Genomic DNA, 25585 nt, shown 5'->3' on the forward strand with positions numbered 1-25585 from the left:
CCTAGCTAGCCTAGTGGTGATGAAAAAATAAAGAGAAAATGTCGTTTTCCATCTAAAAATATAGATTAATGCATTAAACAGGCGTCATCTGCTTTTTCAGTTTCTCGCGCCGAGTTTTAAAACGCCATGTCAAGTTCAACTTCTGAAAACACGTGACCCGACACCCTGCGCTCTTTACCACGTTGTTTGCGTTTTAAAATCACAAGCGCGTTCCTTTATATAGCTCACTGCAGCATACATAGACGTACTTACGTCTATATGTGGGACTGTAGTTGTTTTTTTTTTTTTGTTTGGAAATAATTTAATGTGGTGCTTTTCATTTTGGTAATTTATTATAAGGCTGTTATGCTCATTCAGCATTTTTTTTTAAGTGAGCTAGTTCATTATTGGTTTGAGCAAATATTACTGTTCCAATAAAGTTTGTTTTTCCTCATAGTACTGTGTATTTATTTTACACTGCGTCTTCTGCACAGATTATATATATATAAAATGACAATTAACAGCGGAGTGGTAATTAGGCACATTTTTTTCCATGGAGCGAGGAAGAGGACGGAGCGGGGAGGCAGCGACTAGCGGAAAATAGTGAACCGAGCTGGAGCGGAGTGATTATGGGATGCTTAGAGGGCTCACGCGCGGAGCGGAAATTTTTGCCGCTCCACTCCACTCACATACTCTGGCCTCAAGCATTAAATTCAAACAGCTTTAAACAAAAATGTCTTCAAGAGTTGCATCTTCTCGGGATCAAAATTTAATTCACAGCCATTTTACAAATCAGCAGCACAAACACAAAAATAAGAAATCAATACAGAATGAATTCACTTTCTTGTAACTAATGCATTTATATGACGTATAGGCAATAAGCTGAGATTAAACACTCACCCACAGTGATGATAACAGTGTTACTCCAAGGTGACTCTATAGTGCCGTTTTGGTAGGAGTAATTACAGCTGTAGCTGCCCTGATATGAGACATTTGCATTAACAAGGTTGAAAGTCACACTAGATACATGTTTCTGGGAGGATAATATAGATGATCCATTTATGAAGAGGTGGAATTCAGCATCAGCATTGCATCTTGGTTTAGGTGTTGTGCATCTGAACTGAATGTTTTCTCCAGGAGAAACAGCTGCATGTGTGGAGATCAGGGAAAGAGAGGGCTTCTGCAGGTCACCTGCTAAAGAAATATGCATCTATTTAAAATTGCATGTTAAGATGTGATGAAATACATGAAGCTTAATGTAATTTCTATTGCTCATTTCTCCCAAAATAATGTCAAGATGCAAAAGATTTGACTTACCTGAACAAACAACACCAGCATCTTTACTATGATTACAGTTGTGATTTCCTAGTCCATTGTGTGAACATTGTGTGAGTTTTCCTTCACCTCCCGAGCATCCAACATTATCCAGCCAGATCGATCCACTGCCTTGACCAAAGGCAGCACTTTGAGGTGCACTGATGGCTGATCCACACTGTAACTGTCTGCACACCACAGCAGCATCATTCATGTCCCAGTAATCATCACACACGGTTCCCCACTGGCCATTATGAAGGATCTCCACTCTTCCACTGCAGCACGAATCAGACCCACTGACCAATCTTATGTCTGGTAAGATACAAAAATGTAAGAAACTATGTTGTAAGTATTTGTATTTTGTGTGTTTGACATATAGCCAAGCACCAAACGTGCAGAGCTCCTTTGCTTTCTCTTGTTCTGGGGAAACATATATACTTTTACCCTGTGAGCAGACGACACCTGCATCTTCACTGTGACCGCAGTTATGGCTTCCAAAAGAATTGCGTGGGCATGATTCACTTCCTGAACATCTCACATCATCCAACCAGATCGGATCACTTCCCTGACCAAAATAAGCCCCTGAGTGTGCACTAACAGCTCCTCCACATCCCAACTGTCTGCACACCACAGCAGCATCATTTATGTCCCAGTTATCATCACACACTGTTCCCCACCGGCCATTATAAAGGATCTCAACTCTCCCAGAGCAGTCATTATTACCATTCACCAGCCTGATACTATATCCACCTAAAAAAATAAAATATCTATATTATGAATCAACTCACATCTTACAACGTTAAACATGCAAACTAGCAAAAACTGTCCGTCATCTCATGTAACCAGAATAAGATCTGAGTGACTAACAGTCTGTTACTTACCAGCTGCAGAAGTGAGAGCACTGGCTGTTGAGATGAAAAACAGAGACATTTAAAAACATTATAGACTTACAACTAGATATTATGATTTACTTTAACATCACCATCATTAAGCTTCTGACAATTCTTTCAGTCTTTATGTAAAAAACATTTTCCCTGAAATTTAGAGTTATAATAGCTTGCAAGAACGTGATCATAAACACAACAAGACTGTGAAAGTAAACTAGTGACGTGTTTTTCTGTTCGTCTGATGACACTTAATGTCCCAAACAACCTCTGTAGTCCCATTTAGACACTTGTTAGCAACCGCCTTTTTCAAGACAAGAAAAAGCTTTTAAAAAAAAAAAATCACAAGAGGGTATTACAGATGTATTTTATGTCATAGAGTACATGAAAATATCTTGAACTTGTTTTAACCACAGGCCTTATTTAAGGCATTTAACCAAAAACACATTTAAAAAAATCGATTGATTTCAGATCGATGAAGCCAGAAGTGCTAAAACGCTAACTTGTTTTCTGAGTTTTGGCCTTCAAAAATACATCATCCTTGCTATAAATATGTATATGTAGATTCCACATTCGACGGGTCCACCATCTTGGAACGGTCAACATTTAATTTCAGATGCTGTCGTCGCTCACAGTAAAAATCAATGAATTTTCAAGTATTGTGCAGCCTCTGGTAAAACCACCGAAATATAAATTCCGAAAGAAATGGGATAACAGGTGAGAATGTGTTGGTTTGTTTTTATATGCATTAACTCAATATTACAGGTTTTTAAACTATGGTAACTTTTTAATGAACACTGTCATCTTATCTAACATTAATGATAAACTAAATCCTATGAAAATCATCTGCTGAATCTATTTCAGACAGATATACATGTGTAACTATACGGTTGCAGATACACAGTCAACCTTCTCTCAGCTTTGACCGTTTCAATATGGCGGACGGCTTATGTATAATGAGGCATCTATGAATATGTTCTGTGATCTCTGCAGAACTCTAAATGTTGCAACTCCAGAAAAGGTGATGTGTGATGTCATAACAAACGTGGGTGCATTTCTCAAAAGCATCGTTAGCCAACTAAAGTTCCATCGTTATTAACATATTTGAACGAAATAACTGAGAAAAATGAGAATTAGTCCTCAGATGCAATACCCATAATTTATACCAAAAAATCTAGCATAAATTCGATCTTAAATAGATTCATTCAAAGAAGTTATTGCTCCACCACCTGCGTGACATCATTCACCAATGTGGCTGACGAAAAATTTGCGACAATACGGTTTTGTGTATACGGCAGCATAATACTGTAGTGTTGGCTGGTCACATTTGATTTGATTTATGATTCCCCCCCCCCCCCACCCCCTTTTTAAACTACTAAACTAATTAGGATTGTTTATTGCACCAAAAGTAATTTGAGAGGAACTTTAAATATATGTACAGTTCAAGTCACATTATATTTGTTTACAACAAGACATTAATAAATTAAGAACTTTTTATCTTTCCTTTCCTATACTCCCAAAGCTAAGGAAGTACACTTTAAACATTTTAATGATATTTACCCATCCTTAGAACTTCTAGATATAGATTTAATATTGATCACAATAGTATTACTTTCTGTGATTCTGAAATTGAAACAACAATACATTTGTTTTTTGACTGTCTAGAGAGTTTTGGTCTGACATATACTAGTGGCGTAAAATTACAACTAATTTGATTTCTTCATTTTCTATAAATGACAGCTTTTGGTATAATAATGGAAGATGTACACATTCAATTTCTACTGAACAATATTTTCATTTTGGGAAATTTTATATTCATAACTGTAAGTGCCTTAAAACAAAGCCATTGTTTTCTGTTTTTCAGGAAGAATTTGAATTTAGGCCTACTCTAAATCTTTAAAGGGTTCATATCATGAAAATCTGACTTTTCCCATGTTTAAGTGCTATAATCGGGTCTCTGGTGCATCTAAAAGCACAGAAAATGTGAAAAAGGACAACCCAGTAACTTTGTTTTGGTAAACCTTTCTCTGCAAGCATGAGACAAATCGAGCCGTTTTGCTCCCCTTGTGACGTAGAAAGGGGATCTTATTATAAAAACACCGCCCCCTGAATCTGTATATTTCCACTCACGGCGCCGCCATTTTTCTTGCAAGCGACGAGTAACACTGGTCCTGGAGTGCAGCAGCTATCCCGCAGTTTAGCTACAACCCTGATCAAACACACTTGAATGTGTTCAGGATTACTAAAGCTACGTGAAGGAAGGTGAGTTGTGTCAGAGCAAAACTCTGCAGGACAGCAGCACTCAAGAACGACCGTCCCTGAGCTCGTGATATTGATATGTCTCAGCTATGTAAACATTATCACTGATTTGTTAACGGCTATAATAGTAAACATATGAGTCTCCATAAACTCCTGGCATCTGAACCACTAAGTACGCAGTGGTGTAATTTTATTTATGAAGGGAATGTGGCCAGATAAATTCATATACCAGTATGTGTAAGTCATTAACACTAGAATGCTTCACACGATCGTCAGTAAAACACAGGATTTGCACAGAAATTGATTCTCAAAGATGGATCGATACCAACTGATCCAATTTCATATATATTTATTTCGTGATGTTTGAAAATTGTCTTCATGAATGTGTTTAGTTAGCATGTTGCTAATGTACTGTTAAATGTGGCTAAAGTTACCATTGTTCCTTACTGTATTCACGGAGACCAGAGCCATTTCGTCATTTTCATTTTTAACCCCAAAATGCGTGTAGTCTGTATAATTCATAAACGCATCTCCATTCTTATTGAGTCTCTCCAACAGTGTGTAGCTTTAGCCACGTTAGCCGTGGATCACGCTAACAAAATCATTCAGAACAAGCAAACATAGCAAACACTCACAAAACACAGTGAATTTATAAAAGAACTTATTTATAATTTATAAATTTATAAAATTGACCCAGTTAAAAAGATTACATACCCTGTGGATTTCCCCCATAATTACATTCAAACGAATGCTTAGATTTTGGTTCATTATTATTTTTAATGAAAATTAAAAATCGCGTATATCAAACTTTTATTAATAAAATGAATATGACGGATGACATAAAATACCCGCATTATAACAAATGCGGGTATAAAATTTTATTCTAAAAATAAAATGAATGTTCAGTTTGTTGTTTACTATTATTTGATTGAAAACAACAACAACAACAATAAAACAAGACAAACTCACTTATATTAAACAAAGAAATACTTTTTTATTAACAAAAGTTATCTTGTGTGTTTGCCTCCGCTATCATCCTGTCAGTCATCTCGCTGTCTCACTCGCGTGGTTATACAGTTACAGTAACATTTAAATTCGTCATCATCCGATTTGCAGTACAGTATTTGCAATGACCACCCCTTGTCCAAAACTGAGCATATACTGTCTAAAAGAAAAGTTATGACTGCTGCGTATTTACACTTGACTGAACATTGGTCTGTGCTTCACACCCGCTCGGCGCTGTCTATAGCGCAGCTTCACCACACAACTGCGCACAGCTAAATAAAACAGGCTGGGTGCAGATTAACATTTCTGATATAAATATTTCTGGGAAATATTTAAGTTGCACAGAAGAAAGCCCAATCTAGAACATGCCCTGTACAGTTTAAGAAGCAGTAGGCCTACTGCTATAGCAGCAGAGCCAGAGGACTATTATTTTCAGTGTTGCCAGGTTGGAAAACTAGGCGTAGGCCTACCTTAGTGGGAAACAACTGACCTAACTTAGCGCCGCGGCAGGAACATTAACTTGTGCTCGTGAGAGAGAGAGAGAGAGAGAGTTGTTCTCCATGATGATTGGCCGAGAAAACGTAACGTGAGATGAGATGGACGTTGATGTAGGATCCACAGCTAGATCAATGGTATAAGCCCTGTGATTACAACGACCATCATTTGAAGTGTCACAAAATTCTGAAATTATCGTACATTATGGGATTTTTTTCATTATTGATCGTACATCGTACAGAGGTCAAAATTATCGTACGTCTGGCAACACTGATTATTTTGTTGAACAGACCTGAGCGACGACTGATGACGTCACAGGCTCAGATTCGGTTGACCAATCGGCGGAAAGGGGCGTCTCATGACCGCACACATGTGGAAAACAAATGTTGAAGTAATTTATCCGTTTTTTACCCGTGAACAAAAGACGAAAAAAATCAAGCCGAAATCTTGTTTTTTCGTTTTTTAAAAAACAAAACAAAACAAAACAAAACAAAAAACAATAAAGGCACCGTTTTCTTGTTTCTGCTTATTTTTAAATCGGAAAACAAACTATCAAAACGTACACGGACCATGCAGTCAGTTTTGACCGCAAAAGATGAGGTAGGTTTGATTGGATGTTATAGGTTTTTACACTGTGGACACACCATCTGTGCTTCGGAGAATGCTACTTGTCCCCAAGTACCACTGTGGTGATTTTATTGTTGTTTAACTGTTTCATTCTTAAATAATTATACCCTACCAGTCAAAAGTTTTTGAACGGTAAGATTTTTTTATTGTTTTTAAAATAAGTCTCTTCTGCTCACCAGGCTTCATTTATTTGATCCAAAATACAGCAAAAACAGTAATATTTTGAAATATTTTTACAATTTAAAATAACTATTTTCTATTTGAATGTATTTTAAAATGTAATCCATTCCTATGATGGCAAAGCTGAATTTTCAGCATCATTACTCCAGTCTTCAGTGTCACATGATCCTTCAGAAGTCATTCTAATATAATGATGTGATGCTCAAGAAACATTTATTATTATTATCAATGTTGAAAACAGTTGTGTACAATTTTTTTTTTCAGGATAATTTGATGAATAGAAAGTTCAAAAGAACAGCATTTATCTGAAATAGAATGCTGTTGTAACATAACCACCATTCAAAAGTTTTGGGTCAGTAAGAGGTTTTTTTTTGTAAAGAAATTAAAGAAATTAATTTTATTCAGCTAGGATGGATTAAATGGATCAAAAGCGACAGTATAGACATTATAATGTTACAAAAGCTTTATATTTCAGATAAATGCTGTTCTTTTGAACTTTCTATTCATCAAATAATCCTGAAAAAAAAATTGTACACAACTGTTTTCAACATTGATAATAATAATAAATGTTTCTTGAGCAGCAAATCTTCATATTAGAGTGATTCCTGAAGGATCATGTGACACTGAAGACTGGAGTAATGATGCTGAAAATTCAGCTTTGACATCACAGAAATAAATTGCATTTTAAAATATATTCAAATAGAAAAGTTATTTTGAATTGTAAAAATATTTCACAATATTACTGTTTTTGCTGTATTTTGGATCAAATAAATGAAGCCTTGGTGAGCAGAAGAAACTTATTTTAAAAACATCACAAAATCTTACCGTTCAAAAGCTTTTGACCGGTAGTGTATGCCAAAGTCATGACCAATATTCCTACTCCTCTATATAAACATATAGACTAACCTATAGACTTTTATATACTTTTGGCCATGAGGTTTGGATACTGATTGTGTATTTGACATTGTTTTTTTGTTTTTTTGCCTTAGTAAAGACTTAGGTAATTCTCATCTTGTTTCTGCCTTGTGTGTGCTGTTCCTCTGTCTTGACACGCAACATGAACTTGTCCCATATAGTCTTGTGATGACTTACAGCTGATTGTTTACAAATATTTAGATATAAAGCCATTTCCAATATCATCATTTATCTGGTATTCCAGAGACAACTTGTTGGTTGTGATGTACTATAAAACGTCCATATAATTGTACATTTTGATTGTTTATCATTAATCTTATCGTCATTGTCCAGAATGATCACCACTGACAAAAAGTTATTATTATTAGTAGTGGTATTCATTTGTTTATTATGGCTCATTATGCTGACTGGTAGAATTTCTCAACAATTCAACAAATCCTAATTTCAGATGAACTTTCTTTCTTTTTCAATGCGAATTTATCGAGCAGGTCTCAGATAAAACAATATCCATAAAGTATACATATAAAAATGTCAACATACCAAAAAACAAAGGAATTGTTTACTTTGAATAGGTTGAACTCCAAATAACCTATACCAAATAACAACTTGGAAAAGTAACTGTACATCTGTCAATGAATAACACAGACAATCTTCTCATTCTACAAACAGTTAAGCAACATGAACATCACCACAGTGTTGTTTGGGGAGATGTGTAACAAGAATCTGGTGGAGTTTGCAGAAATGTTATATTTTTATGAATTTTTAAAATATGTCTGTATAGCAAGGTAAATAGTATTGGTCATGACTTTGGCATATAATTATTAAAAAATGAAACAGTTAAGCACTTCACACACATACACCACTCGAACCTTCCGTAAAATAATCTTTTATAAAGTTCGGAAAGCTTGAAGCGAATGACAACGACACTCGCGGGCTTCACTGCGCAGGATGAGCTGTGAGAGACGCGCGCTTTGTTTGATGTTGCTGTGCGCGGTCTCGACCGTCGGTATTTTCCTTACAATTGCTCTATGAAGGCATGTCGTTTGGAATGCAGTGGACTTATATATTTAAAATATGAAACTCACGTACAGAAGGCTGCTTTCAATTTTTAAATACTGACGCGTTGTTTGTGAAGAGTGCTCGCGCATGCGGCTGTGCGCGACTCCGTGTAAGTGGTTTAATGTAGGCTACTTGCGTCTCAAAATGTTTTTTGCAAATTAATGTAAACACAGCCAGTTTTGTCTTAAGGGATTAAAAGGACAGGACAAACCACATTACTTATTATATTTCAAAAGAGATCCGTGCGTGAATGCAACGTATTAGATCTCCCGCTGTCTGGTAACAATCAAACGACAGTAAACATGAGAAGGAAAACGTTCAGATAATCTTAAATTCTGAAAGCACTCTTTGTTTATTGCTTGTAATTTGTTTCGTTGCTCCTCTTTATTATTTGCTACTTGCTTGTATGTTTTGAAGTTATATTAGGCCTAGTTTAAAATTCTTAACATACAATTGTTTTAATTTGTTTGTTTAATTTTTTTCAATTTGTAATTATTTTAAAAAGTAGGCCTACTTATAATTACTTATGTAAGGATATGTAAATACTAATTAATTAGTTTACCAACTTACAAACCTTAAAATCCTTTATAAGAAAAAAAAAAAAGTAGATCAAGAATCGTTTTGGAATCGGATCGTGATATAGATAGATAGATAGATAGATAGATAGATAGATAGATATTATAGTAATTACAATAACTGGGTTATAACTAGGTACTAATTCTAAACCTAACCCTAAACCTAACTTTAACCCATGTAGTTACCTTATATTACCAGTACTTTCTTGGGTAGATACACTGTTAGTACACATACTGTAAAATAAAGTGGAATATCAATACGATATTTTAATCTATAAAAAAAAGTGCAAGAATTGAACATTTACCCAATATAAAAATGTGAAGATAAGGTCTTGGCATTGCAGTCCTTGCGTTGTTTCAAAGTGCCTATGAATTGAAGATGTTACTTCCTGTCTCACGAGAAGAGTTGACAGTGCTTTAATAAGAACTGAACTAACACTTTGTGTATGTTAAGAATCATCTGCCTATCAAGACTGTGCCTATAAAGACATACCACATACCACATCGTTTTTTGAGCATATGGATAAAACAAATAATGTTTTTGTTTTTATTTTATTTATTTATTCATAATATTGGTGAGACCTTCACAGTTTTTACCTGGGGGTCAGGAATTGTTTCAGGTGTAATAATAATAATAATAATAATAATAATAATAATAATAATAATATGTTTTATTTATTTAGCGCCTTTCAAGAACCCAAGGACGCTTTACATGAAGTTACTAACATGAATACATATACAAACCAACCCTGCTATTCGAGGCATTCAGGCTTACGTGAAAATAACAGGCAGGTGTGCTGGAGCAGGGCTGGAAGTGACGTCTGCAGGACGGTATCTCTTTGGGAACGTGTTGGGCACCCCTGGTCTGATTTGCTAGATGCTGTAACGATTATGGTGGTAAAACATGTTTCTTCATTAAGGAAATACAATAAAGCTAATGCCCACACAATGTGTTGCTGTGTACGTTTCTTTAAAATCTGTAACATAAAGGGAAATTACACTACTGCATGTGAAACCCCTTGAATGATCTCTGCAACAAATGTGAAACTGTTTAACTTTAAACCATGAATATGCTCTTATACAATACTTAAAAATTGATATGAAGTTGAGCATTTGAAATCATACTAAATTAGCAGTATTCATTCAGAGAACAGCTCTGTTGTTCTCAGAAGAACAAGTTAACAAGCTAAAAAAAAAAACTGTGAAGCATATTTGAGGAAGTATACTTTTGAACAAGGACAGATGAAATTTAAATCATCATTATACAGAGTACAAGGAGATGTTAAGCTTTTTGTTTAAACTATATTTTATTTGAAATAAAGTCAGAGTCAGAGTTCACATCTTCATGATCTCCATCATCTATATCCATCTCATAGTCATTAGCATTCTCTACATTTTGGTCTCTATGGAACACATCTGCATATTAACTGCAGGATACAAAGTAGCTACAATGAAAAAGAAGCTTTCTCCTTCTCTACTTAAGTAATGTAACAGGAGCAAGAGTGCTGCTGGTCTGTGATGTGAATCTCTGCTGTCCTTCATGCCTGAGGAAGAGTCACAGAGACATTAGTTCTGTGAGAATATAATTACAAGTAGAGATTCTAAATTTCTCTGCTGATACTGATAGCCAATTATTCAGAATGATATCTGCCAATACCGATTGTTTGATATTCTTAAGGGAAAAGAAAATCTCTCCCAACTAATGTAGTTCCAAATGTAGGTTCGGGAGGAGCCTAGACATTCAGGCCTGTCAATCATCATTACAAGCGTATATAAGCAGCAGTCACTGCATCATCCCAGCGACAATTCTTCCGGCATTTGGCCCCACCCTGTCGACGAGCTCTAGCAGCGTTTTACCTCCAACGAAGAGTGTTCCGCAGAATACTCTTCCGTTTTTTTTTTTTTTTTAAGTTACACCAGGATCCTTTACCTCTGGTTCCCCTTCCGCACATAACCAGAGAATTTGAGCATGTCATCCTCGGCGTCCTCCTGCAAATTTGTTCAGGCGCAGCCATTAAAACCCGCTCCTCCCGCCCTCGGCTAGGCGTCCGCGCACCCCAGCTTAGCCGCTTTCATCCAGTCAAGTGATTTGCCGCATCGAGCTTCCAATTTCCACGAAAGACAAACAAAATCCCAGCTCTCTTTTTCCTCGATTCGCAAACTGGCCTATTGATCCGTCGCTCCTCGCGCTTCCTGTCTCTTCCAAGCATTTTAACCCGATGATTTTAATGATTGCATGCCTAAACAGCAAAGCTATGATAGACCTCATGGGCCGCTCCTTGCGTTCCGTCTTCCGGGTTGTATTTCCACACACAGCACGAAGGTAAAAGATCTACGTTTTTATGAATGAACTGTTATGATATCCGCTCCAAACAAAGCTCATGATAGATTTCGTTAACTCTAAGTAATTTCACTTCACCTTCTAATTACTCTTCATCAGACGATGTTTTTCAAAAATGTTTTCAACACTGCATCATCTTTGCAACGCGATCGGATCCGGTAAGTCAACCCTATATCAGTGGTGGAAAGAGTACTGAAAAATTGTACTTAAGTACAAGTACTGTTACACTGCTGAAATAATACTCAATTACAAGTAAAAGTACTGGTGTCAAAAAAGTACTCAAGTAAAAGTAGGCTACAAATGACTTTTCTCAAACTACTTAAAGTATTAAAATTACAAATTACTTTTTAGCCGGCGATATTTAATAAATTATCAAAAAATATTAAATCAAATAGATCTGAGTAGAAAATAGCTACTTTAAACAAAGCAATTTCACCTTATTGACGAAGTGCATGAATTAGTGGTCACAATACTGGAATTTCTAACTTCAATACAATACCTTGAAAATGATCAATATTCAGTATCATTTTAAATACCATGGGGAAAACAGCACAAGAAAGCTTGATTTCAAACAGAATTAAATTTACAAAAAATACAAGTAAACAGTCGGTAATAAAATAAGAAAAAAAAAATTACCTAAATTCAGTTGAGGTATTCAAAATATGACAAAACTAAATTTTTATATGCTGTGTATCTTAAAGGGTTAGTTCACCGAAAAATGAAAATTCTGTCATTAATTACTTACCCTCATGTTGTTTCAAACTCCTAAGACCTTCGTTCATCTTCAGAACACAAATTAAGATATTTTTGATGAAATCCGAGAGCTTTCTGACCCTCCATAGACAGCAACATTATTATCACATTCACGGTCCAGAAAGGTACTAAAGACATCGTTAAAACAGTCCATGTGACTGCAGTGGTTCAACCTTAACGTTATGGAGCGACAAGAATACTTTTTGTGTGCAAAAAAATAAAATAAATAACGACTTTATTCAACAATTTCTTCTCTTCCATGTCAGTCTCTGACACTGTTGACGTAGTAAACACAGTGCAGCACTTCCAGGTTCTACGTCAGAACGTCGGCTCATTATTGGCCAGATTCTGCGTCCGCATCACACGCATGTGTCGTGGTGCTCACATGAACGGCATCAGAGAGTGACGCAGAGAGGGGAAATTGTTGAATAAAGTTGTTATTTTTGTTTTTTGCACACAAAAAGTATTCTCGTCACTTTATAACATTAAGGTTGAACCACTGTAGTCACATGGGCTATTTTAACGATGTCTTTACTATCTTTCTGGGCCTTGAAAGTTGCAATTACATTGCAGTCTGGGGTCAGAAAGCTCTCAGATTTCATCAAAAATATCTTAATTTGTGTTCTGAAGATGAACGAAGGTCTTACGGGTGTGGAATGACACGAGGGTGAGTAATTAATGACAGAAATTTCATTTTTGGGTGAACTAACCCTTTAAGAGCCATATAATATGTTGTTTATTATAAAAAGAACATCAGAGGGGTTTGACCTGTAATGTCTGTACAATATAGTGATGCAGAAAGACTAGGTTATTTTTATGTACAAATCATACAAATGCCCCATTCTAAAACATATTTACATTGTAAAGAAATTAAAGATCCACCTTTGATTGTTGAAAGACTTTCTAGTGCATTTAACTTATAGCCAATAAGATTTCCTGTAGCATTTTCATTGGTCAGGCATGGATGTCTATTCTGATTGATAACTGTTGACAACGTTTAATTTAAGAGCACGGAGAGATTCACGATTGCACACTACACAGTCTGACAGCGCGCACTCAATATCTGAGTGAGAGGAGAGGCAGTTCACTTGTATATTTGAGAGCTCGCGTCGTTTTCTGCGCGTTACAATAATGCGCTCTCGACATTTGTAATTAAAATACGCCATAGAAACCTGCGGGTATGATTAAAATTATGTGCAATACCTGCAATCTCGCGCTGACATTCAGGCTGTGTCACTGAAACGTGTGAGTGACAGGAGGAGGCGGGTGTGTGTCAAACTCGCTCTCGGGGAGATGAGAGAATGAGTAGGGATGGGCAGATCGATATGAAGTATCGATATATCGATACTGACGTTGAGTATTGAAAGCATCGATACTCAAATTAAAATATCGATACTAAGGTGTGTGTGTTTTTTTTTTTTTTTTTTAATCAGTTATTTTGTTTATTTAACAATAAATTTCATGCATACAATATGCATTGAATTGTACAAATAATTTATAGAAGAAGTGTTTTCCTGCTCATCTGAACACGCAAATGCTGCAAGTCAGAACCAATCAATCACAGCGTTCGCTCACTGCCGACACTACATTCAAACAGGGCTGCGTTTAGTATCGTAAGAAACCATTGATGCTTTTGGGAAACGCAGCCCAGAACAATGCTTAACAGAAGACAGAAAAATATAATATTATTATTATTATTATTATTATTAGTTATTTCACAATAAACAAAATTAAATAATAGCCTACATAGTTTGTACAATTACATTTATTTAAATCGAACGTTAAAAGTTCATGTTGGATGTTTTGTCAGAATACAAATGTTTCATTTTAGGGGTGCAGCAGCCTGTCACTGGCAGCTTATGAAAATGAACCATTACTACAGTGACCATATTTCAGCTAGGCATATAGTAGGCTCATTTGTAGATTTTGTATGGTTTACCAAGTGAACATTTTAACCATGTGTAAACAAAAATATAATATAATAAACTGCAATTAAGGCATATTGAATGTTAAATGCCTTTCAAATATAATGTTAAGTGGGTATCATAACCCATTTTACTCTTAGTAATTCAATAATTGAATAAATGTTCAAATCTATAAATTCATATTAGAGGTATCATATCGGTATCGATATTGGCGATATTGGCCTTGAAAGTATCGGTATTGTATCGAAAACAAAATAATTGGTATCGCCCATCCCTAAGAATGAGAACGCGCCGCTGGTAAAATATCAGGGTTTTCATTGGTCCGTTTTTGATCGGATTTCTTTATTGGCTACTGATATGCCGGTCAAAGGTTTGAATATATATATATATATATATATATATATATATATATATATATAATACACACACACACACACACATATATGTATGTGTATTATATATATACTTTCTGTTCTAAATATACACCTTTCCTATATTTACTGGAAAGCTGTGGAATAACCTTTGAAATTTAGTACATAATAGATAACATTTATATATGTATAGGTGTGTATTTTTATTTCTTTATGTATCTCTGTATCTTTGTTCTGTTGTCTTTTTTTGCTTTGTTTGTTTCTTCTCTTCTGCCTATTGGCTTCTTATGTTATGTCACCTTTCACTCTTTCAATTTAAAAAAAAAAAAAAAAAAAAAAAATTGAGCAGCAGGTGCATCGCATACTTCAGCTTTTCACTTCAGAGCCGAGCATTTGTTTCATTCTAAAAAGCAGACTTCTACAAGAGTGTTTTTCTTTTTCTAAAATGAGCTAATCTTCAGAGAAGAAGACTCTCTTTCCTGGTTTAGTGTTGGCGAAACAGCACAGTAATGTGGTCAAGCTTCAGTACTAAGAAAGAGCAGCACTAAGAAAGAGAGCAGTTCTCTAAAAGAGCTCACACGGGTGTGATTTTGCATCTTTATAAAGATGACATTCTGCCCGTGTGTTTCTGCATGCGGTTGTTTCCTGGTGACAGGTGATGGTCACGATCGCTGCCTTACGTGTCTAGGGACTAAGCAAGCAATGTTAGCTTTCATGGATGAGTCATGTACTCACTGCTGGAAGATGACAATCTCGGAGTTGTGGTCTAGACTCTAATACCTCAAAAGTATTGGAGGCCCCTTGCCTTTGCCTCGATCTAACCCTCCAAGAGGTTCTACTTCGGGAGTAGCTTGGGTGACCTGAGGGTTACAGTAAGGGCTGCTCCTTTGGGGAACCAACCTAGGCCCCATCACTCCTCCTGCGCTCCGCAGCCAGTCGAGCTGCTTGAGGAACGGGCTGGGCCATCTCAAAGGTGTGCACTAGTCATATCCTTAGGGGCTCCCCTTGATGACCAGAAGTTGATTGCTGCATCGGAGGGTGAGCCAACTCTATCTGGGGATAACGATTTAGCTGCGTTGTCCCCTTCGGGTGTGATAGCTTTGTCCGAGTCAGACCCAGAGATGACGGCTATGCTTGCCCGGGCCGCTGAGAGCGTTGGCACTGCATGAAAAGGCACGTTTCCGGACTGCAAACGTCCGCGCACAAACCCGTAAGTGGCACGATTCTGGCAGTTTCCAAACATGTGGTCTGGTGTGCCTGGTTTCTTGACAAGGACAGAAACGGACCACTTCGTGTGCGGACGTTTCTCAGTCCATTCCCCAACGCGATAAACCCCCGTACACAGACGGAAATGTTCACTCACTCACCGGTAAATCCCTGTATCTTCTTGCGCACGCGATGTAAATCTCCACAATTTCCTGGGTACGAGCAGTTAAATCTCTGTAAACGGACACTCATTTCTAAATAAACCTCTGTAAATTACTGTACATTTAATGTATTTTAAATGCTACTGGCAATGCGTCATATTAGCTTATCAAAAGTATGTCAATAAAGCCACAAACACAGCAAGGCATCAACAAAACTCAGTTTTATTTTTCAGTAAATGCAGGACTGCAACATTTAACAGGACTGCAAAGAGTTTCAACAAACAGCAGGACTGCAACCTTCCACTGATCATTTACATTGAGAAAACGGTTTTAAATATTTTGCAAAAATATCGGACACTTTAAGCAAAACATTAAACTGAATAAACAAAGTGAATAAAATTGAAACCATTAAAACTGTCAATTAAAACCAAAAACATTAATGAATATACTTGCTAAAGACACTGCAAATTCAGGAGAGTGATTATAGTCAATCAGACACATATTATACAACTCTAACAGTATTATCAGGGGCATGTCATATTTTTTCAATTAATACTGCCCTTCAGAAGCTACAGAAGATACCTGCATGTCTCACAGAAGACAAAATAAGTACAATTTACCCTAATCATTGTTTTCAAAAAGTTGACACCTTGGCTCTCATTTCAAAAATGAAAATGTTGTCATCCCTCATGTTGTTCTAAACCTGTATGAGTTTCTTCTGTTGAACACAAAAGAATATATTTTGAAGAACGTTGGTAACCAGACAGTTGACTGTAGCCATTGACTTGCATAGTATTTATATTTTCTTACTATGAAAGTCAATGGCTACCATCAACTGTTTGATAACCAACATTCTTTAAAATATCTTCTTTCGTGTTCAACAGAAGAAACTCGTACAGGTTTGGAAAAACAAGAGGGTGAGTAAATGATGACAACATTTTCATTTTTGGGTGCATAAGACTTTTGCACAAATGATAGTTCAGGGAGGTCAAAAAACACATGAAGAGAAGTGTTAGGATAATACAACACCAGCAATCACCGCCAACCCTCTGGCTTCAGGGTAACTGTGCACAGCGGGCAATAGGCATTTAAAACGGGTAAACATAAAAGGACTATGTCAAAGTTATTGGAATACACCACATTTACTGCAGCAGCTGGTGCCCATATGATCACAAACCACAACAGCCACATCCATGAGATCATTTAAATTTACACGAATTTCATGTCATAGAATGTCATAGGTTAATTTCAAATGATTGCAGAATATCATCCTAATCTGCCATGTCTGTGTTTTTCTCAGACAACCTCTATAAAAATTCCAGAGCAAATTACATACTGTTATTTGCTCAAATTCAACAGTGCTCTGAGAAATCTAATCCAGTCTAATGCGAATGTCTGTGATTGCTGGTGTTGTATTATCCTAACACTTCTCTTCATGTGTTTTTTGACCTCCCTGAACTATCATTTGTGCAAAAGTCTTATGCTCCAAAAGCATGCTTTCATTTACAGTTTTTGCCTATTGCTTGAACACTTTTTGCAAAACTTTGGCTCATTGTGTCAAAACTTTACACACAAGCACACAAGACAAAACACTGGGAAATAAACCATTCACATCTATGTCGAATTGAAACTCTGCTATCAAAACCTAACAATACTTTGTCAAAATGTCACTCTGATGACAAAATGATACACACTTGCATCATATGAATACACTTTCAGATTAGCAGCAACACACTAGTCTACTTTATATAAAACACTGCAGTCTTTAATTTTCACTGTTTTTATTCAGTTCATCAGTTAGCATTCTGTGAAGCTCAATGCAACACTTACAGTTTTTGTTCTGTTTTTTTTTTTTTCCAACAAAGGTTTTCACAACAACCAAAAATGAAAGTACTGAAAGGTTACAAATGACATTAACCCAATACTGCACATCACAGTACTATACTTTACAGTACAGTACAGTACAGTAAATGCAGTAACGCAAAAATACACTACTGTAAATACAGAAAAACAGGCCAATTGTGCGTGGGTGGGATTACAGATCCTGTCATCTGTTTGGGTCTGGCCACAGGATCTCATCAATGTCACAAGTGATATTTTCTCCTGCTAAGCAATGGTGAAAATAATGCCTTGTGTGCCGAATCCATCCATGGATTGACGTTACCTCAATGTCTCCGCATGCCTCTTACATTGCCTGTAGAAGAGGCATGCGAGCATGTGGTTGGCGGTCATATACGCGCCATCTCCAACCGGAAAAAATTCTTTGATAGGGTTTATAAATGGTGAGTAAAGGGGCAAGTATACAACTTCAAATTGATCATGTTTGGTGAACCAGTCCCGGACCAGAGCAGCCCGGTGGAAACTAACATTTATCCCAGACAACAACAAACCTGGGCTGCTCTGATCTGTCCTGTACAACTGCATCATGAAGTGCATCGAGAAATGTGAGTATATGTTGCGTATTGTAGGGACCTAATTTGGCATGATGGTGTAGTAGCTCTCGAAGGCTTATGGCGGCACACATTGTGATGTTTCCCCCTACGCTGCCCCGGGATGTGCACAATTGCCCTTTGGCCAATTATATTACGACCCCGTCGTCTACTTTTGCTGAGGTTGAAACCAGCCTCATCAATGTAAATAAATTCATGAGGCTGTGCAGCTCCATCCATGTCCAAGATTTTCTGCAACAAAAAAATACATAGCACGGATGGCTGGCATTACTCAAAACACACAACTACAGTACTACACATACAGAACCCCCCCACACACCCCCACCCCAACACACAGGTACCTGTGTCCCTCTCTGCATGTATCTATGTGGTACTGATACAATGGTACATATTCAGCTATTACTGTACTGGATTACACAAATACTGTATTGTAAATATAAGGGACTGCAACACTTACCTGTATATATTCTTGTCGAAGTCCTTTGACCCATGATTTACAGTTTTTGCCTATTGCTTACATACGTTTTGCTAAATTTGGCTCATCGTGTCAAAACTCTACACACAAGCAAATAAGACACAACACTGGGAAATAAACCATTCACATCTATGTGAAATTGAAACTCTGCTATCAAAACCTAACAATCCTTTGTCAAAATGTCACTCTGATGACAAAATGAATCCCACTTGCATCATATGAATACACTTTCAGATCAGCAGCAACACACTAGTCTACTTTATATAAAAAACTGCAGTCTTTTGTTTTCAATGTTTTTATTCAGTTCCACAGAGGGCATGTTTTCACAACAACCAAAAAAATGAAATACTGATTTCAAAATCATTACATTATAGTATATTTTACAGTACAGTAAATTCAGTTAAATCAAAAATAAAAAACACTACTTTAAACACAGAAAAACACAATTGTCAACATCATCAACATCACAAGCAATGTCTTCTCTCGCTAAGCATCGGGGAAAAAATATCCCCTTGTGTGCCGAATCCATCCATGGATTGACGTTACCTCAATGTCTCCGCATGCCTCTTACATTGCCTGCAGAAGAGGCATACGGGCATGTGGTTGGCGGTTATATACGCGCCATCTCCAAGCGGAAAAAAATTCCTCTATAGGATTTAGAAATGGCGAGTAAGGGGGCAAGTACAGAACTCATGGTTGGTGAACCAGTTCTGGACCAGAGCAGCCCGATGGAAACTAACATTATCCCAGACAACAACAAACCTGGGCTCTGGTCCATCCTGTCCAACTGCATCATGAAGTGCTTCTAGAAATGTGATGATGTGTTGCTCATTATAGGGACCCAGTTTGGCATGATGGTGCAGTAGGCCTCGAAGGCTTATGGCAGCACACAATGTGATATTTCCCCTGCGCTGCCCCGGGACGTGCAAAATTGCCCTTTGGCCAATTATATTACGTCCCTGTCGTCTGTTTTTGCTAAGGTTGAATCCAGCCTCGTCAATGTAAATACATTCATGCGGCTGGGCAGCTCCATCCATGTCCAAGAAAAATACATATTGTGGATGGCTTTACTCAAAGCACACACTTACACTACTACATATACAGAACCGACCCACCCCACCACACAGGTACCTGTGTAGCTTTCTGAATGTATCTGTGTGGTACTAATCCAGTGGTACATATTCATCTGTTACTGGACTGCACCCATTCTTTATTGTAAATGTGAAGGACTGAAACACTTACCTGTACATATTCATGTCGAAGTTCTTTGACCCTGATGCTGTTCCTCTCAAATGGGACCCTGTACAATTGCATCATGGTCATTTTGTGCTTTACCAAGATGCGTCTGATAGTTGCAATGCTTACTCAATTTATGTTGTTGAATACTTGCCTATCTGCAAGTATTTGTTGCTGTAGCTGGTGGAGACGGATTGCATTGTTTGCTCTGACTAGGTTCACTATGGCAAGTTCCTGCTGTTGGGTGAACAGGCTTTGGCGTCCACCCCCACTAGGTCTTCTAGCCATTCTGTAGAAAAATGCAACCACAAATTGTTCTCGTTATCTTTTTTTACAGTACTGTGTATACTGAAATTTACTGTATTTACCATACACAGTACTGAACCATCTCAACACGTTATCACGGTATGTTTCACAAAACTACCACTTTTGTTGGAAAAGGAGCATTAGCCACCCTGGAATACAATACATGTGATACAGTAACGTGATATGGTACAGTACTGTAAATACACTAAATACAGTCTGAGTAGAGTAGAGAGTTGAAGACATACCTGTTTTCCAGTCGGAATGTCCTTATTATGGATGAAACTGTGAAACGGCTTAGATTAGGATGGACTCTCTGTCCAGCTTCCCTCATAGTCAGGCCATGGTTTATGACATGGTCCACCAAAGTTGCTCTTATGTCATCCGAAATAATGGTCCTTGCGTGGCTTCTTCGACCATGTCTTCCTCTGCCTCTTGCTCTCCCTGCCTCCATGCTTGCAAAGTTCTCAAAATGGCTTAACTGAGGCCTTTTTGTAGCTGGCTGATTGGTGTTCAGTTTTGTAAGTAAGTGTTTTCAGGTGTGTGTCAACATCTTTTCAATTAACCAATGCGTGTTGTATTTTGAATAGATGCAAGTGTGTTGCAGAATTGCAACTGAAGTGCAAAGCAGCGCTTTTGTTTAAGGTATTATTACACTGTGTTTAAGGTATAGTAGCAAAAGCTTCAAGTTTTGTCACTTTGGTCTAAGCATGTGTCTATAGTGTTCAAGCAATAGGCAAAAACTCTAATTTCAATATGTGTGGTATACGACGAAAAAAATAAAATAAAATTAATAAATAGAGCCAAATCACAGAACCTGCAAAGACGATTTTAAAATCAGTCTCAGGTAATAGTAAGGTACATATTTAAATTCTTCTGCTCACTTATGCAAATTTATTTTAAACAGCCACTTTTATAAAATCAAGTGAAATTTACTTAAATAGGGATTTTTAATAAATTTGAATTATATCAATAAATAATTAATTTAAAGACATGCGTTGTACATGATCTTTGTAAACACAGCACATGATTTTCTATAACACCCATGTCTAGAAAACACACACTCTCCTCTGTAAAAACAAAACAAAACAAAACAAAACAAAACAAAACAAAGATTTAAGTCTTGTATGAATCAGAACATAAAATCACAGGTGTTGGTAATAATAATTGTAACTCTAATGACATTTGAAAAGTAGTCCTGTCCAAATAGTGATATAATGTCATGGTTCAATTTCAAATGAGTGTGAAGTTATCATTTGTAGTTCAATATTTTTATAAATTCATCAATAAATGGGTAAACACACACTCACTCACTCACTCACTCACTCACTCTCTCTCTGTCCAAACCCCCCTCCCTTCTCCTCTCCCCTCTCCCTCCTTCAGTCTCTCTCTCTCTCTCTCTCTCTCTGTGTGTGTGTGTGTGTGTGTGTGTGTGTGTGTGCGTGCGCGTATGTGTGTATTACAATCTTGATTAGTGGTCTTTAACCCTTTTACTGATTACCCATTTATTGATGAACTTATAAAAATTTTGAACTGCAAATGATAACTTCACACGCATTTGAAATTGAGCTATTGTACTATATCACTATTTGGACAGGACTAGTTTTCTAAAAGTTGTTTTAGTTACAATTATTATTACCCGACACCTGTGATTTTCATGTATTGATTCATACAAGACTTACATCTCTTACATCTGATTTTTTATAGAGGAGAGTGTGTGTTTTCTAGACATGGGTGTTAGAGAAGGTCATGTGCTGTGTTTGCAAACATAATGTATGATGGATGTCTTTAAATTAATTATTTATTGATATAATTCAAATTTATTAAAAACCCTATATAAGTACATTTCACATGATTTTATAAAAGTGGCTGTTAACAATAAACTTGCATAAGTGAGCAGAAAAATCTAGACATGTACCTTACTATTACCTGAGACTGACATTAAAATCGTCTTTGCAGGTTCTGTGATTTAGCTCTATTAATTAATTTTATAATTTTATTTTTTCATTGTATAGCACACATATTGATATTAAATGAAAGCATGCTTTTGGTGCATAAGATTGGTGCACAAACGATAGCTCAGGGAGGTCAAAAAACACATGAAGAGAAGTGTTAGGATAATACAACACCAGCAATCACAGACATTCGCATTAGACTGGATTAGATTTCTCAGAGCACTGCTGAATTTGCACAAATAACAGTATATAATTTGCTCTGGATTTTTTATAGAGGTTGTCTGAGAAAAACACAGACATGGCAGATTAGGATGATATTCTGCAATCATTTGAAATTGACCTATGACATTCTATGACATGAAATTCATCTAAATTTAAACAATCTCATGGATGTGGCTGTTGTGGTTTGTGATCTTATGGGCACCAGCTGCTGCAGTGAATGTGGTGTATTCAAATTACTTTGACATAGTCCTTTTATGTTTACTCGTTTTAAATGCCTATTGCCTGCTGTGCACAGTTGCCCTGAAGCCACCGGGTTGGCGGTGCCACCGGGCTTGGGCCCATCATCGTTTCTGATCTTGTTGCTCTTGGTAAAGTGCAACACTGAGGCCTGAGGTACTCGCATCTGTATGCAAGATGTAAGGTAACTTGGGCTCAGCAAATCCAGTTAATCAGATGTTAACAGGTGTAAATTCAGTTTCTGAGATATTTCCACTGTTTGCTGCTGGCAGTATTCATGATTCCCTGGTTTTGGGCGTGTCCATGAGATAAATGGAACTGGAAAATATTATTATTAAATATGTATTATGCTATTATTATTATAAATATATTAAAGTTTTCACAAATTAGTTATCCACTTTTACTTTCTATTATTTTCAAAATGTGTCCATAATCTTACAAATGGTTTCTTTTAGTGTAGATTCACAAACTAAACTAGCTCTTACTTTCAAGACACACAAGATTTTAAAAAAGCAGTTTTATTCACTTTCTTTAGCAGTATATCACAATCTTTATATTTCAACATTAAACTTTTAGCCTTGGCAAATCATTTTAAATCATTCCTTTCACCTGTTGAATCAAGATTGTGATCAAGAGACAGTCTTATATCCCTGGGATATCACTTGCATCACTGGATACAATAAACAAAATATATCAGTTGGAACATGTGCAGCAGTCTGTGATGCACTGAAGAATGAATGCACTGTATTATCATCACTCATATTTAGCACAAAAGCTTTGCAAGATTGTAGTCATCTGTTGTCTCTCTGTTCATCACACTCTAAAGGTCTTTTTTCATTAAAACCATCAGTTTGGAGCCTCATTAATTATAGTATTTTGGGTTCAATCACTAATCATCACAACATCTTTCATAAATGTTATCATCAGATTTGTACACCACACTTTTATTCTCTGTAACATTCACATTGACATAGACCTCTTCAGAGTCATCCGCGTCCACCTTGACATAGTCCTGTTCAGAATGATCAGAGTCTATATTAATATAGTCCTGTTCAGAATCATCATGATCCATGTTTTCATCAAGTTGTATATTTCCATAATCAGCCTCATCATCTTCATTTTTGTTATGTTGTGATCCACCTGCATACGTATTAGCTGAACCTCCTAGAGACATTGCATAGAGATGAAGGGACATAATTATTAAAGGAATTGTTAATAAAGACATCTAATAGTTTTTATGAAATGCTACATTACCTTTTTTAAAAGAGCACTTCAAATGAGTTTCCTTATTCCTTTGTTTTTGTCTTCTCTTGACCAGGAGGATGATTATGAGGACAGACAATAAGAGCAGCACAGCTGACACCACAGCACCAATGACAGGAAGCAGGGAGGCTGAGACAGACACATGGTTTTGAGTTAAACTTTCATTATCAGCAATCCAGCTAGTTTTTAGGTCTTATACATCAATACCTGTGATAGTGATGACCAGCAGTTCAGAAGCAGATGAACAGAAGGTGCGTGAGGACAAAATTACTTCATAAACACAGCTGTAGTTTCCCTCATGTGAATAATCTGCCTCAGGAAAGGAGAAGGAGGCAGAGAGGTTGACAGCTGACTGACTCTTGGTGATATTTGCTTCTCTAAACAGATAGAAGGAGCCTCCAGTATACTGAGATTCAGTGGAACAGATGATAGTGAAACTGTGACCCCTGGTGATCACTGGCCCCTGAGGCCCAACATCAAACTGTCCATCAGGAGCAATGCGGGGAATGCTGGGCTGCTGCAAGTGCACTAGAAAACAAAACGCATACATGAATTCATTTATATGGTTACAGAGCCTGAGCATTAAAAAGGTCATATGCTGCTATTTTAAAAGTTCATTATTTTGTTTATTGGGTGTAATAAAATAGGTCAACATGCTTTAATACTCAAAACACATTTTTCACATACTGTACATTATTGCAGTACCTCTATTCTATCTGAAACACACTGATTTCTACAAAGCCTCACCTTCTGAAAAGCCCAGAGTGATCTGATTGGCCAGCTGACCCAGTGTGTTGTGATTGACTAAACACCTCAAGCATGTGTCGGAAATGTAATGCCCCTTGATATAATCGCAAGGCTTCTATACAATTGTAAACACACAGTTAATAATGTCGTCAGTATTAACGTATCAGTTTGAGCCCGAGTAAAATTCTGAAAATTTGGATGATCAAGCAGATGGACCAGAACCAACTTTGCAAGCACGACTCAAGCAGAACGTTTCACAGTGTTAAGTTTTTATTTTGTAACTTCCTTACCTTTCAGATACAGTTATAATAATTTAATTGGTCTTCTTCACTGTAACAACTTTATGTTCTGAAGTGACATAAAATACAGTTTAAAAAACATACTGAAGCTTATATTTCTAATTTATTTAGGTGTGTAGCTGCCAATTACTCAAGTAAAGTGTGCTTTACACAAGCTAACTTTTGGGTTGTACTGCTTAGGAACAGCGTTATAAATACATTTTAACCACTGATTCCTTATTTCATCCTTTTTGGATAGCCAATAAAGGGGTTTTGCTTTCTCATCCAGTGTCTGCGACATGATGACAACACTACAATTAAATGAAGCCTCATCTCTTTTTTTTTTTTTGCACCTTTGGGCGCGCATTAT

At 36.7% G+C, this 25585-nt stretch overlaps 2 protein-coding genes and 1 long non-coding RNA gene across 6 annotated transcripts in view; 1 reads left to right on the plus strand and 2 right to left on the minus strand.

The window, feature by feature from the left end:
* Positions 1-25585, minus strand: part of LOC127508566 (uncharacterized) — a 144343-nt gene that overhangs the window by 50142 nt on the left and 68616 nt on the right. The gene's annotated exons all lie outside the window — the stretch shown is intronic.
* On the plus strand, positions 4300-24719 carry LOC127508576 (uncharacterized). The gene is made up of 3 exons (XR_007928839.1): positions 4300-4439; positions 24246-24441; positions 24576-24719. It is a non-coding gene; the product is annotated as an uncharacterized LOC127508576 (long non-coding RNA).
* Positions 23436-25585, minus strand: part of LOC127508559 (uncharacterized) — a 111583-nt gene continuing 109433 nt past the window's right edge. For 3 of the 4 annotated variants that reach the window (XM_051886636.1, XM_051886633.1, XM_051886634.1), the window contains one exon: positions 23436-23927. In XM_051886636.1, coding sequence (XP_051742596.1) covers positions 23817-23927 — 111 coding nt within the window. In that variant the 3' untranslated portion in view covers positions 23436-23816. Of the gene's footprint in view, positions 24092-24181; positions 24320-24397; positions 24719-25585 lie in introns of all 4 variants that reach the window. The other variant, XM_051886632.1, reaches the window with a different exon arrangement.

Source organism: Ctenopharyngodon idella, chromosome 3 (assembly GCF_019924925.1).
Source record: "Ctenopharyngodon idella isolate HZGC_01 chromosome 3, HZGC01, whole genome shotgun sequence".
NCBI classification, from domain to species: domain Eukaryota; kingdom Metazoa; phylum Chordata; class Actinopteri; order Cypriniformes; family Xenocyprididae; genus Ctenopharyngodon; species Ctenopharyngodon idella.